Source organism: Hyperoodon ampullatus (assembly GCF_949752795.1).
Source record: "Hyperoodon ampullatus genome assembly, chromosome: 4".
In the NCBI taxonomy this organism is placed as follows: domain Eukaryota; kingdom Metazoa; phylum Chordata; class Mammalia; order Artiodactyla; family Ziphiidae; genus Hyperoodon; species Hyperoodon ampullatus.
In genome coordinates, this window is record NC_136917.1 from 69,083,587 (window position 1) to 69,096,546 (window position 12,960).

The window sequence follows — 12,960 nt, forward strand, 5'->3', positions numbered from 1 at the left end:
TAGCTATGATTAAATTCCCATTAAAATCTCTAGTAAGGTTTTTTGTGCCTTTTTCTTCTGAAAATTATTTTCAAACTGACTTACAAATATAAAAAATTAAAAAGGTTCACTGGATGCATATGGCAGATAACAAGGACTGTTTTTCCTGATACCAAAGGCTAAGAATATGCAAACTCTGTGAACCAGCAGTTCCTCTCTGGGCTTTAGATATCAAATAAAGTAACTTACAGGCCCATACGGAAACATTAGGAAAAATATTCAGTGCCTCATTATTTGCAGCGGCAAGAATTTAGAATCCATATTTGGACAGTGGATAGATTGAAAAAGAATCACAGTTGAATACTGTGGAGTTGACGGATTGGATGTTATAAAGATGGAATGAGGTATACGACAAAATACCATTTATAGAAATTTAAAATGTGCACACGAAAACAAAAATACTAATTTTGCAGGAGCACAGACCAAAAAATTAATATTAAACACATTCATATGGTTGCGTAGGGGATGAGGAATGAGAATGGAGAGCAGGGATAAAAGAGAGAGAATGGGAGGGCAGGAGGAAGGAAGGATGAATGAATACAGGCCTAGTAAGAGCAGAACCATGAGTTAACACCTCTGTCTGCACCAGAGTCAGCAACAAAAACAAAACCAAACAAAAAAAAAAGAATGAGAAAAGTAAAATAATAAAAAGCTGCCCAAGTGATTATAATGTGCAGCTGGAGATGAAAACTACTTGGTAGACTGTAATAAGGACTTTGGATTTTACTCTGATTGAGGTGGGACACCACTGGGCCTGGCCTGACCTAAGGTAATGCTTCTGAAGGATGACTCTGGCTATGGTGGGAAAAATAGACTAGAGTTGGGTCCAGAGATGAGTTAGGAAACAATTGCAGTAGTCCAGGTGAGAGATGATGGTGGCTTGAACTCAGGCTGTAGTGATTTGGAAGCAGTGGTAAGTCATCAGATTCCAGATATATTTTGATAGGGTTGACAGACCTCATTACTGGATTGAATAAGGCATGATAGTTAGGATTCAAAGTTTGACTGCAAGGTATAGGGCCTGAGCAATTAAAAAATTGGGGTTTCTGTTTATTGAAAACGCAGAAGCCTGGGAGAGGATTGGAGCAGGTTTTTTTTTTTTTTTTTTTTTTTTTTGCATTACATGGGCTTCTCACTGCTGTGGCCTCTCCCGTTGCGGAGCACAGGCTCCGGACGCGCAGGCCCAGCAGCCATGGGTCACGGGCCTAGCCGCTCCGCGGCATGTGGGATCTTCCCAGACCGGGGCACGAACCCGTGTCCCCTGCATCGGCAGGCGGACTCTCAACCACTGCGCCACCAGGGAAGCCCTGGAGCAGGTTTTGTATGTGGAGGAAAGAGTATCAGGTGTTTGATTTTAGACGTGTTAACCCTAAGATACCTTAGATATCTAAGAGGAGAAATCAAATACTAGGCACATGGCAGAAAGATCTGAGTTCAGGGGAGAGGTGAAAGATGGAACCACAAATTTGATAGTATTTAAAGTCATGGAACTAATGAGGTGATCTAGATGGTAATTATGGATAGAGACAAGACAAAGTCTGAGATTCATTGATCTCTTAAGTAGCCTCCCTAAAGTTGTTACAGACTGGCTTTCCCAAAACCTGCAAAACTGAATGTGCAAGTTGAAACTAAACTGTGGGAGAATGGAGATTATGGGGAGGAGAGGAAGGAGATGGCGTTATCAATATTTCAGTGATAGGATACATTGCTTTAAATTAACATATTGGATTTCACTCCCTTTATTGATAAACTCATGCTATAGATTGATTATAGGAAACATTTTTTGCAATCATATTATTAAAGGTCCAGAATGTCCCAGATGAGTAATTGCTTACTATCTTGTTTAGTCCATGATCTATATGGATGTCTAGATGTAGCAAAGTGTAATTTATTTAATTCCTACAACTCAGTCTTGAAAAAGTTGAAAGCAAGAGATTATTCTGTTCTGGGGATTAATGTACAGAATTTGAATTTGATCATCTGAGTGACCATTCTCCAAAAAAGGCATTCTTACTCTGATAAGGACAATTTTAAACTCCTGTGTTGCCCTGCAGACAATCGAGTGGGAAACTGTTACCTGAAGTTCGGTCCTCGGGGCGACGGGAGTCTCTCCTGCAACACTGAGATTGGGGTGGGCGTCAGCCGCTCCTCCTGTTGCTGCTCTCTGGGGAAGGCCTGGGGGAACCCCTGCGAGACCTGCCCCCCTGTCAATAGCAGTGAGTATGGAACGGAAGAAGAGGAAAGAAACACTGGTAGCTGAGCACTAGCTACCATTTTCTTCTGGTGCTAGGGAGTGAGGGAGGTAGTGAGGGTCAAAACTTTGAATCTGGACTACTTTCAATGATTGTGCTGAAACCAGCCAAGAGTGTGTCATATAAAAGGAATCTGAATTCCTCTCTTTTTACTGTTTTTCTTGATAATGCTAAAAAGAAAAAAACAGTTTTTAACCACAATCCAATATGAATGATGATAATATCAGTTCTCCCTGGTGTCACAGGTAAAGGACATTCCTGTTTCTTTTCCACAGTTGTTTTAGTTCAGGTTCATAGATGAGTTGTATTCCTCAAGTCCAGTCATATTATGTCTTAAATTGAAATGTATGTCTTGATATGAACATAGGTGAAACTTTTGAATTGTTGAGTCTTTTAGTTTTTATTTACTAGCCAAAAAGGTTGTGATATAAATTGTCTGAAAATAATTTTTTTCTTTAATTAAAAGCAAATGGGTTTTGTTATTCTACTTTGTATATAATTTATGAAGTAATGATCATATTTCAAGTAAAATGTAATGTACTTTGAAAGATAACGTATTTGAAAAGGCACTAAGGAAAATGTGGATACACCCCTTAGGATATGCGCTTTGAGCCTGGCGGTTGTTAAGTGCTAATTCACTGTCAGCCTCTTGCACACAGGTATCAAATTTCTGTTTTTCCATTGTTTTGCAGCTGAATATTACACTTTGTGTCCTGGAGGTGAAGGCTTCAGACCTAACCCCATCACAATCATCTTAGAAGGTAAGCATACCTCTAATTGTCACCAGATTTAAACAAGGTAAAGAACTTACTTTAGAGAAAATCTGGTAGAAAAGATAGTGTGGAACAGTCCCAACAAGATTATTTTGCAAAATTACAGATGGACAATTACCAGTCTGATGAATAACCATTTGTAAATCAGAAAGATTTGACCCATTGCAGTGACCTGATGTGTGATTGTTCTGCAGAGAAACTCTTTTTATAATTATCCCCAACTTCAATCATCCTCAGCTTGCTGTAATTACTCTTCTCAGATTATAGCAAAGTTCCATGACAAAGCCAAGAAAATTCATGGTCAGAATAAACCTCCCATCTAAGTGTGCATTCACTTGGATGTGTGGAAGTCTGCAGGTCTTACAGTATCACACATTTGAAAGCTCTCATAGTAACTCTTATCTTTCATGATGGTATCTGAGCTGTCTCCTCTTTTGCAGATATTGATGAATGCCAGGAGTTACCAGGTCTCTGCCAGGGTGGAAACTGTATCAACACTTTCGGGAGCTTCCAGTGTGAGTGCCCTCAAGGCTACTACCTCAGTGAGGAAACCCGCATCTGTGAAGGTGAGATAAATTTATACCTAAAAATTATTAGTGCTATTTAAAACAAAATTACTGGTCAGGCCTGGAGAAAAAGGGTCCATCTTCAAATTTTATCAAAGGATATGTTGAAACTGGTTCATAGCTTTTTTCTTTTCCTATCAGTGCTGCTAAGTTGTATGATGATAGATAAATTAATTTACAGATTATTTGCCACAATTTACTATTATTTTTCTCTGAGTAAATGGGTTGGTAATAAGTGGGGGAAGCTGGAATAGTATGAAAACATTCAGTATCAAAATAAGTTATTAGTTCAAATACCAATAAGTTATATTTTATATAGCAAAATAGGTAAGTTTGAAATGCAACCATTTGGCTAATATTTTCAGTAACTTTTAAATGTTGGACAACATAGTATGAAGCAGTTCAAAGGTTATGCAGATGCCTTTCTTGGTTCCATCCCCAACTTCTCACATGGCGGTGTAATCATCCTTTTAGAGGCCTATCTCCCCACTAGACTGGGAGCTTCTTGAAGCAAGGTCCACATCTATTTCATCTTTATAGCTACAAGTTCTAGCTTACAGTAGAATCTCAGTATTTATTTATGGAATGAATGAATGAATGCTTCTAAAAAATGAACATTAAACATGTAATGTAATTGTTTCCATTATAACCTTTCTTTTGGAACATGTTAGATAAATGCATCTGGAAGAAATGATTTAATAAGGAGAATTACCCAGCAGCTGTGCTACTTCTAGAATCTCTGAATGGGTACTATTTTGAAAGGAGCTATAAAGAAAAAGGCTTTTCTAACTGCATTCAGTTTAAAGTTGACACTAATATTTGGTTTTCAATGACATAAGAGGAAAGTAGCTTTAAAGCAATTCCATTTGAAGAATATGAAATTTCAATTAAAAAGTATAGGTGCCACTTAAGTTATTTTTTGCCACTTTGGAATAGTTTATTTTGATCATCTTTACTTTTGAATGTTAGGTTTTTATTCTTCAGAAGAAGGACATATTTTATATCATGTAAATGCATATTTGGGGGCATTTCCTATGTAATTGCTTTAAATTCTAAATTTTATAAAAATAAGATAAATTCTATAAAAATATGAATTTGGGGAATCAGCCATATGCTTTGTTCAGTAGTTTAAGTGATATAAATTCATGGGGAAAATATTTACTAATTAATGGATATTCTTGCATCCTCTAGATATTGATGAGTGTTTTGCACATCCTGGTGTGTGTGGACCTGGGACTTGCTACAACACCCTGGGAAATTACACCTGCATTTGCCCACCTGAATACATGCAGGTCAATGGAGGCCACAACTGTATGGGTAGGTAAAGGTCTCTGAGATTGATTAGGTCACAGTTGCTGGCTTCCTGGCCAACAGTTATCTCTCAGATACATCTCAGAATTATTATTCAGAAAGTTTGGAAGTTAAATCTTTATGAATAGTGAAGTATTTCGAAGTCTTATAAACTTCTGGGTCTGTACCATATTTTTGAACTTTGGCTACATAGTTACATGTTACAAAGCATGAGTCAGGTAGAAAATTTCATCAAATATTACAAATATATATTCTTAAATAATTTTTATTTTCCATTCATGTAAAGTGAACATTATTTTATGAATAAGAAAACATTTAAAATTTAACATGTAACCCTTTTTAAATTAAATAAGTGCATTTGAATAGAGAAGTACCTATTAACTTTGTCCCCCCAAGAAAATTGTAAATGAAACCCCTTATTTAAAAACAGGAAAGATGCTTATCTAAAAACGATTTGTGTTCAGCTTAAGGAATTATTTTAAGATACCTCCAAACGACCGTGAAAATTTTCAGAGTTAATCGAGGAAGTTTGGTGTGTCCAGGTGTGTGGGGTTTGCTATTAGTTGCTTGCTGATAGTGTTGGTTGGCTTACTTGTTTTTCTCTATGTAGACATGAGAAAAAGCTTCTGCTACCGAAGCTATAATGGAACCACTTGTGAGAATGAGTTGCCTTTTAATGTGACAAAGAGGATGTGCTGCTGCACATACAATGTGGGCAAAGCCTGGAACAAACCTTGTGAACCATGCCCAACGCCAGGAACGGGTAAGCACACAGCTCCTGCTTCTGCTGAAGGCCGAGTCAGTGACACAGGTATACATGTAACAGTAGAGGAAAAGCAAAAAGTACGGAAAGCAGACACACTCCGTTCTGAAAATATCCAAGAGCTCATATGGCTCAGTTTCTCAAGCAGCCCTCTTGGGATTCAAACACTAATTCCTGAAATGTCTGTTGAGTAGGAGTCTGGATCCTGAAAATAAGCCCCATTGCTGAAATTAAAATTTATAACACTAGCCCATTTAAACTCATTATCTTAAACCATGCTGCTTAATTATTCTTTTATTCATAAAACAAGTATTTATTGAGAAACTATTGTGTGTCATTGTGCTATATTTAGAAGGTGTCATTTTGATTTAAAAATTTGTGGTCATTTATAAAGTCCAGCAAGCTCAGTGAGTATCTTTTTAGTTCAACCTTGGAAAATATGCAAAAAATGGATTTGATGAACAAACTTAACATAAAAGCAATGTAGTGTCAAAGTTTTCCTTATGCATCATTTCCCTCAAACTTACCTGAAACTTTTAGGCAGAAAAGAGAGCTGGTCTGTACACAGTAAAATTTTTCTCCAAGCACAGATTCTTTTGAAAGAAAAACTAAACGATAATAAAGGCAACAGCAAAAACATCGTCTTAAAATTGTTGCCCACTCAGGTTCCTTTATGACCTGAGAAGGGATCACTCTTAATAGTTGTAGATACTAAGAGTTGAACCAATAGGACAAATAAGAAACAATGGTTATGCATTTGTTACCAAATACAGTATTACTTAGGGTATATTTATTAAAATGTTTCATTTAACATGATGAAATTAAGGAGAGACATGGTGAAAAGTGACATATGCGGCCTTTCTCAGTGGCTCAAATTCAGTGGGCAAATGGATTTTCTCTTTTTTTCTTTTTTTTAATTGAAGTATAATTAATATACAATATTATTTTCAGGATTACAACATAGTGATTTGACATTTATATACATTATGGATTGATCTCCACAATAAGTCTAGTAACCATATGTCCCCATACAAAGTTATTGCAATTTTATTGACCATTCCTATGGATACATTACTTTCCTGTGACTTATTTATTTTATAGCTGGAAATCTGTACTTCTTAATCCCTCACATCTATTTTGCCCAACTCCCAACTCCCTTCCCCTCTGGTGACCACCAGTTTTTCTTTATAACTATGATTCTGTTTCTGTTTTGTTTTGTTCATTTGTTTTGTTTTTTAGATTCCACATATAAGTGAAGTCATACATTGCTTGTCTTTCTTGGTCTCACTTATTTCACTTAGCAAAATGCCCTCTAGATTCATCTATATTGTTGAAAGTGGCAAGATTTCATTCATTATTATGGCTGAGTAATATTCCATTGTGTATATATATGTGTGTGTGTGTATATATACATACAATGTATCACATCTTGTTTATCACTTCATCCATCAGTGGATACTTAGGTTGCTTCCATATCTTGGCTATTGTAAATAATGCTGCAGAGAACATAAAAATGTATATATCTTTTTGAGTTAGTGTTTTGTTTTCTTCACGTAAATACTCAGAGGTGGAATTGCTGAATTGTATGGCAGTTTTATTTTTAATTTTTTGAGAAACCTCCATACTGTTTTCCATAATGACTGCACCAACTTACATTCCCACTAACAGTACACAAGGGTTCCCTTTTCTCCTCATCCTCACCAACACTTGTTATTTGTGGTCTTTTTGATAATAACCATTCTGACAGGTGTGAGGTGATATCTCACTGTGGTTTTGACTTGCCTTCCCCTGATGATCACTGACGTAGAGCATCTTTTCATGTGTCTGTTGGCCATCTGTATGCCTTCCTTGGAAAAATGTCTATTCAAGTCCTCTGCCCATTTTTAACTAGATTGTTTGTATTTTTTATATTGAGTTGTGACCGTTCTTTGTATATTTCAATATTAACCCCTTATTGGATATATCATTTGCAAATATCTTCTCCCATTCAGTAGATTGCCTTTTCATTTTGTAGATGATTTCCTTCACTGTGCAAAAGGTTTTTCGTTTGATGTAGTCCCATTTGTTTATTTTTGCTTTTCTTTCCCTTGCCTGAGGGCTTTTCTTTCCCTTGCCTTAGGAGACAGATTCAAAAAAAAATATTGCTAAGACCAGTGTCAAAGAGCATACTGCTTATGTTTTCTACTAGGAGTTTATGGTTTCCAGTCTTACATTTAAGTCTCTAATCTATTCTGAGTTTATTTTTTTATAAGGTGTAAGAAAGTGGCCAGTTTCAATCTTTTGCAAGTGTCTATACAGTTTTCCCAGCACCATTTATTGAAGAGACTGTGTTTTCCCCACTGTATAATCTGGGCTCCTTTGTCATAAATTAAATGATCACATAAGTGTGGGTTTACTTCTGGACTCTCTATTCTGTTCCATTGATTTATGTGTTTGTTTTTGTACCAGCACCATACTGTTTTTTTTGTTGTTGTTGTTTTCGGTTTTTTTTTTTTGCGGTACGTGGGCCTCTCACTGCTGTGGCCTCTCCCGTTGAGGAGCACAGGCTCCGGACGCGCAGGCTCAGCGGCCATGGCTCACGGGCCCAGCAGCTCCGCGGCATGTGGGATCCTCCCGGACCAGGGCACGAACCCATGTCCTCTGCATCGCCAGGTGGACTGTCAACCACTGCGCCACCAGGGAAGCCTGATGCATTGTTTTTGATGCCTCAAATTTCACATTCTAACAAATAGACGTTTATGTTAAAAAAAAGACAAAATTCATGTCTCATTCATTACTCATTGTTAACATGTTTCACCACTACAAAATTATTTTTGCATGCCTATGCCTTTGTGCAATTCTAATCCCTTTTATAATTTGTATGCTAACCTGGTTTTTCAATCTACATAAATCGGATCATTTTTAAAGCCCTCCATATCCAAAAAAAAAGAATTTAAATGCCTAAAGTAGATATTTTGAATCTCATAATGATTTACTTCTAATATCAGAGCAGTAAAAAGTTAATGATGATAATAATAAGAATAACAGCAATAATAATGATAAAGTATGCCTAGATTCACTCCTTGCAGAAGCTGGCATTGTTATCAAATAAATATAATTGAAATTAAAATGTCTCATTGTGAATAATATAAAATGTATCTGTCAGGGCTTCCCTGGTGGCGCAGTGGTTGAGAGTCTGCCTGACGATGCAGGGGACACAGGTTCGTGCCCCAGTCCGGGAAGATCCCACATGCCACGGAGCGGCTGGGCCCGTGAGCCATGGCCACTGAGCCTGCGCATACGGAGCCTGTTCTCCTCAACGGAAGAGGCCACAGCAGTGAGAGGCCCACGTGCCAAAAAAAAAAAAAGTATCTGTCAGTAAAAGTAATACTATGTAAAATGTTATTTTGAAGGAGTTTGAGAATTTTAAGAGTGCATTTGCTTTGTTTATATTTTAAAGCTGACTTTAAAACCATATGTGGAAATATTCCTGGATTCACTTTTGACATTCACACTGGAAAAGCTGTTGGTGAGTTTTTTCTAAATTATGTTTATTTTAATACATACACGTAGCATTTTGTAAAAATTTGTTCAGTGTTTTTAAAGTACCATAAAATATAATAATCTGTATTTGGATATAATATAGTTAGACAAGAAAGAAATAACATGTTTACAGCCTCTAACCAAGTGTTAACAGTGGGATTAGTCCATCAACATAGTCTGGTGATTGAGTTATGATAGTTATGTGACTATCTCAAGATTTCATACATATCAAGCTGAAACTTTAGTTTTCCTCTTCATAAATATTGTATTACATGACTGTAAATAATCCACTTTATTTTAACCTTTACCGTCTGTTTTCATAAGTATACGTTTAAGTTTTGGGTGTATTTTTACAGTACTCCTTTCTCCCAATCTACTTATGAATTTGCAGAATTATTAATTATATAAATCACTTCCTCCTGAATGTGCTTTCTGTTGCACAATCTACTTTTCTTCCGCAAAGGTTAAATAAACAATATAATTTTAAGTGTCCATTATCAATGCATGTATAACAAAGGACATAAAATTTAAAAAACATAGCTGGCTTTATCAGATGACTGATAGCAATTTGGGGAGCCTGACCTGTAACTTAAGAGGAAGTTTGATTCCCTAGGAAGTTCATTTGCTATATTGACACTAATATCACTTGGTATATTTGACCAGCTACTTCATTTTTTTTCATCACTGTTCAAAGGATATAATATCTTATGGTCTATATGCTTTCATAACCCACAAAATCATTCATACTGATATAAAATTGATTTTTGTGACACTGTGTGTTTTCACTCCAGTGTACACATAGTATTATTCAAGGTTTTATGGTGAATACATTAAGCAGAACCCTGTATATTTGATCACATCTGTTCAATTGCAGACATTGATGAATGTAAAGAGATTCCAGGCATTTGTGCAAATGGTGTGTGTATTAACCAGATTGGCAGTTTCCGCTGTGAATGCCCTACGGGATTCAGCTACAATGACCTGCTCCTGGTCTGTGAAGGTAATCTGAATGATGTGTGACCTTATCCAAAAAAGTTTGGCAGACATAACTGGTTTTTAGACAGTTTTCTGATTTTTACTGTTTCTTCTACAGCATTTGGGAGTTGATCACCCAATTGGTTAAGTGAATATAATACTGATGCAATAATGAAGTTTTAAAAACGGAATTGTTGCTCTTTCAGATATTGATGAGTGCAGCAACGGTGATAACCTCTGCCAGCGAAATGCCGACTGCATCAACAGTCCCGGCAGCTACCGCTGCGAGTGCGCTGCAGGTTTCAAACTTTCACCCAACGGAGCCTGTGTAGGTAAGAAAGAGAATGACTCGTTCTTTGACACTGAGCACAATGTTCTTTACACTTCCTGCACTGAAAAACTGTCCATGCTTTCCTATCAAAAAAGGTATTTTCTTTGTCTGGTTTTGGTATCAGGATGATGGTGGCCTTGTAGAATGAGATGGGGTGTGTTCCCCCCTCTGCAATTTTTTGGAAGAGTTTGAGAAGTATAGGTGTTAGCTCTTCTCTAAATGTTTGATAGAATTTGCCTGTGAAACCATCTGGTCCTGGACTTTTGTTTGTTGGAAGATTTTTAATCACTTTCAGTGATTAAGCAATTTCAGTGCTTGTGATTGGCCTGTTCATATTTTCTGTTTCTTCCTGGTTCAATCTGGGAAGGTTTTACCTTTCTAAGAATTTGTCCATTTCTTCCAGGTTGTCCATTTTATTGGCATATAGTTGCTTGTAGTATTCTCTCATGATCCTTTGTATTTCTGCTGTGTCAGTTGTAACTTCTCCTTTTTCATTTCTAATTTTATTGATTTGAGTCCTCTCCCTTTTTTTCTCAATGAGTTTGGCTAAAGGTTTATCTATTTTATCTTCTCAAGGAATCAGCTTTTAGTTTCATTAATCTTTGCTATTGTTTTCTTCGTTTCTATTTCATTTATTTCTGCTTTGATCTTTATTATTTCTTTCCTTCTACTAACTTTGGGTTTTGTTTGTCCTTCTTTTTCTAGTTGCTTTAGGTGTAAGGTTAGGTTGTTTACTTGAGATTTTTCTTGTTTCTTGAGGTAAGATTGTATTGCTATAAACTTCCCTCTTAGAACTGCTTTTGCTGCCTCCCATAAGTTTGGGGTCATTGTGTTTTCATTGTCATTTGTTTCTAGGTATTTTTTGATTTCCTCTTTGAGTTTTTCAGTGATCTCTTGGTTATTTTTATTAGGACATGTATGTGTAATCTAGAAAATGGTATAGATGAACCTATTTGCAAAGTAGAAATAGAGGCACAGGTGTAGAGACCAAATGTATGGATACCAAGGGGGGAAGGGAGGGTAGAATGGATTGGGAGATTGGGATCGACATATATACACTACTATGTACAAATAGATAACTAATGAGAACCTGCTGTATAGCACAGGGAACTCTACTCAATGCTCTGTGGTGATCTAAATGGGAAGGAAATCCAAGGAAGAGGGGATATATGTATACATGTGGCTGATTCACTTTGCTGTACAGCAGGAACTAATACAACACTGTAAAACAATTATGCTCCACTTAAAAAAAGAGAAAAAAGATAATTTTGAAAAGATTTTCTAAGTAAATCTATTCATTCATATTGAACCTATTTCACCATATCTTTTAGATTCTTTTGTTAGGAAAAGAAGAGGTCTCTCAATGGATTTTCCTGGAATTGGACCTAAAATAAAATAATGTCCTTGAGATACCAATCAGCATGTAAAAATTGCATGATTTAAAATTTTTTGAAAAGAGGTTTGGATACTTTTAAAGCCTTGCTTATTTTGATTCAGCTGTTGTTACGGTTCATTTTCAGACTGTCTGTAATAATTAATAGCAGATTATAGAAACAGCGCCTGTGGAAAAAAATGAAGGAATCTTAATAAAGATCAGATATGTATAACATGTGTTTTATTTTTTGTGCTAGATCGCAACGAATGTTTAGAAATTCCTAATGTTTGCAGTCATGGCCTGTGTGTGGATTTACAAGGAAGTTACCAGTGTATCTGCCACAATGGCTTTAAGGCTTCTCAGGACCAGACGATGTGCATGGGTAAGAAGGAGGACATTAGTTTCAGGGGGTGACGTGGAGCTGAGACTCCAGAAGAGATTACAGTTCGGTCACTTGCCACAAGTAACTACCAAGTCTCTGTCAGAAACAGTCTTACAAAAAATGAGCTATGTGAAACTGTTTATGGTTTTATTCAATGTAAAATTTGCAAATAGGACACACCACAATATGTTCTTGGGTTCATTGTTTACAGCCTTTTTCCCCAGGTGACTTTCACATGCTTATTAACCTGAGCTCTGGGATACTCAAGGTTACGTGGAGATCACCACAGTACCAGCTGCCCATTTACCCCTCTCTATTCCCACTCAAGAAAGCCTTTTGGAATGCAAGAATACAAGGGAGTAGTAGCAGAGTGACAGTTTTGAAATGAATATATAAACACACACATACGTACATATGCTTCTTTCACCCGAATCATTGAATACATGAGATTTATCTGCTTGTTTTGCTTTTTAACTCTTACAAACAATTTTTAGAAGCAAAGATAGTAGAACTTTGAAAAGCCCCAGTAGCTAATGTACAGTTAGTTAAGCAATAATTGTGTTCAGTAAGTACTTGCTGAGCTGATGATTAATATTTCAAAAGCAGATGGGCTGGACACCTTGGAACTCAGCTTAACTACTTAAATCTGATGTCAGCCACTGGCTCATCTC

General features: G+C 36.6%; 1 protein-coding gene across 1 annotated transcript in view; it reads left to right on the top strand.

The window, feature by feature from the left end:
* The window catches only part of FBN2 (fibrillin 2), a gene marked incomplete at both ends in the record, with an annotated part of 228,924 nt that overhangs the window by 182,873 nt on the left and 33,091 nt on the right, over window positions 1-12,960 (top strand). Inside the window, 9 exons of the mRNA XM_079704022.1 lie at window positions 2,094-2,255; window positions 2,984-3,052; window positions 3,505-3,630; window positions 4,822-4,947; window positions 5,552-5,704; window positions 9,144-9,212; window positions 10,101-10,226; window positions 10,408-10,533; window positions 12,164-12,289. Coding sequence (XP_079560148.1) covers window positions 2,094-2,255; window positions 2,984-3,052; window positions 3,505-3,630; window positions 4,822-4,947; window positions 5,552-5,704; window positions 9,144-9,212; window positions 10,101-10,226; window positions 10,408-10,533; window positions 12,164-12,289 — 1,083 coding nt within the window. The remainder of the gene's footprint in view (window positions 1-2,093; window positions 2,256-2,983; window positions 3,053-3,504; window positions 3,631-4,821; window positions 4,948-5,551; window positions 5,705-9,143; window positions 9,213-10,100; window positions 10,227-10,407; window positions 10,534-12,163; window positions 12,290-12,960) is intronic.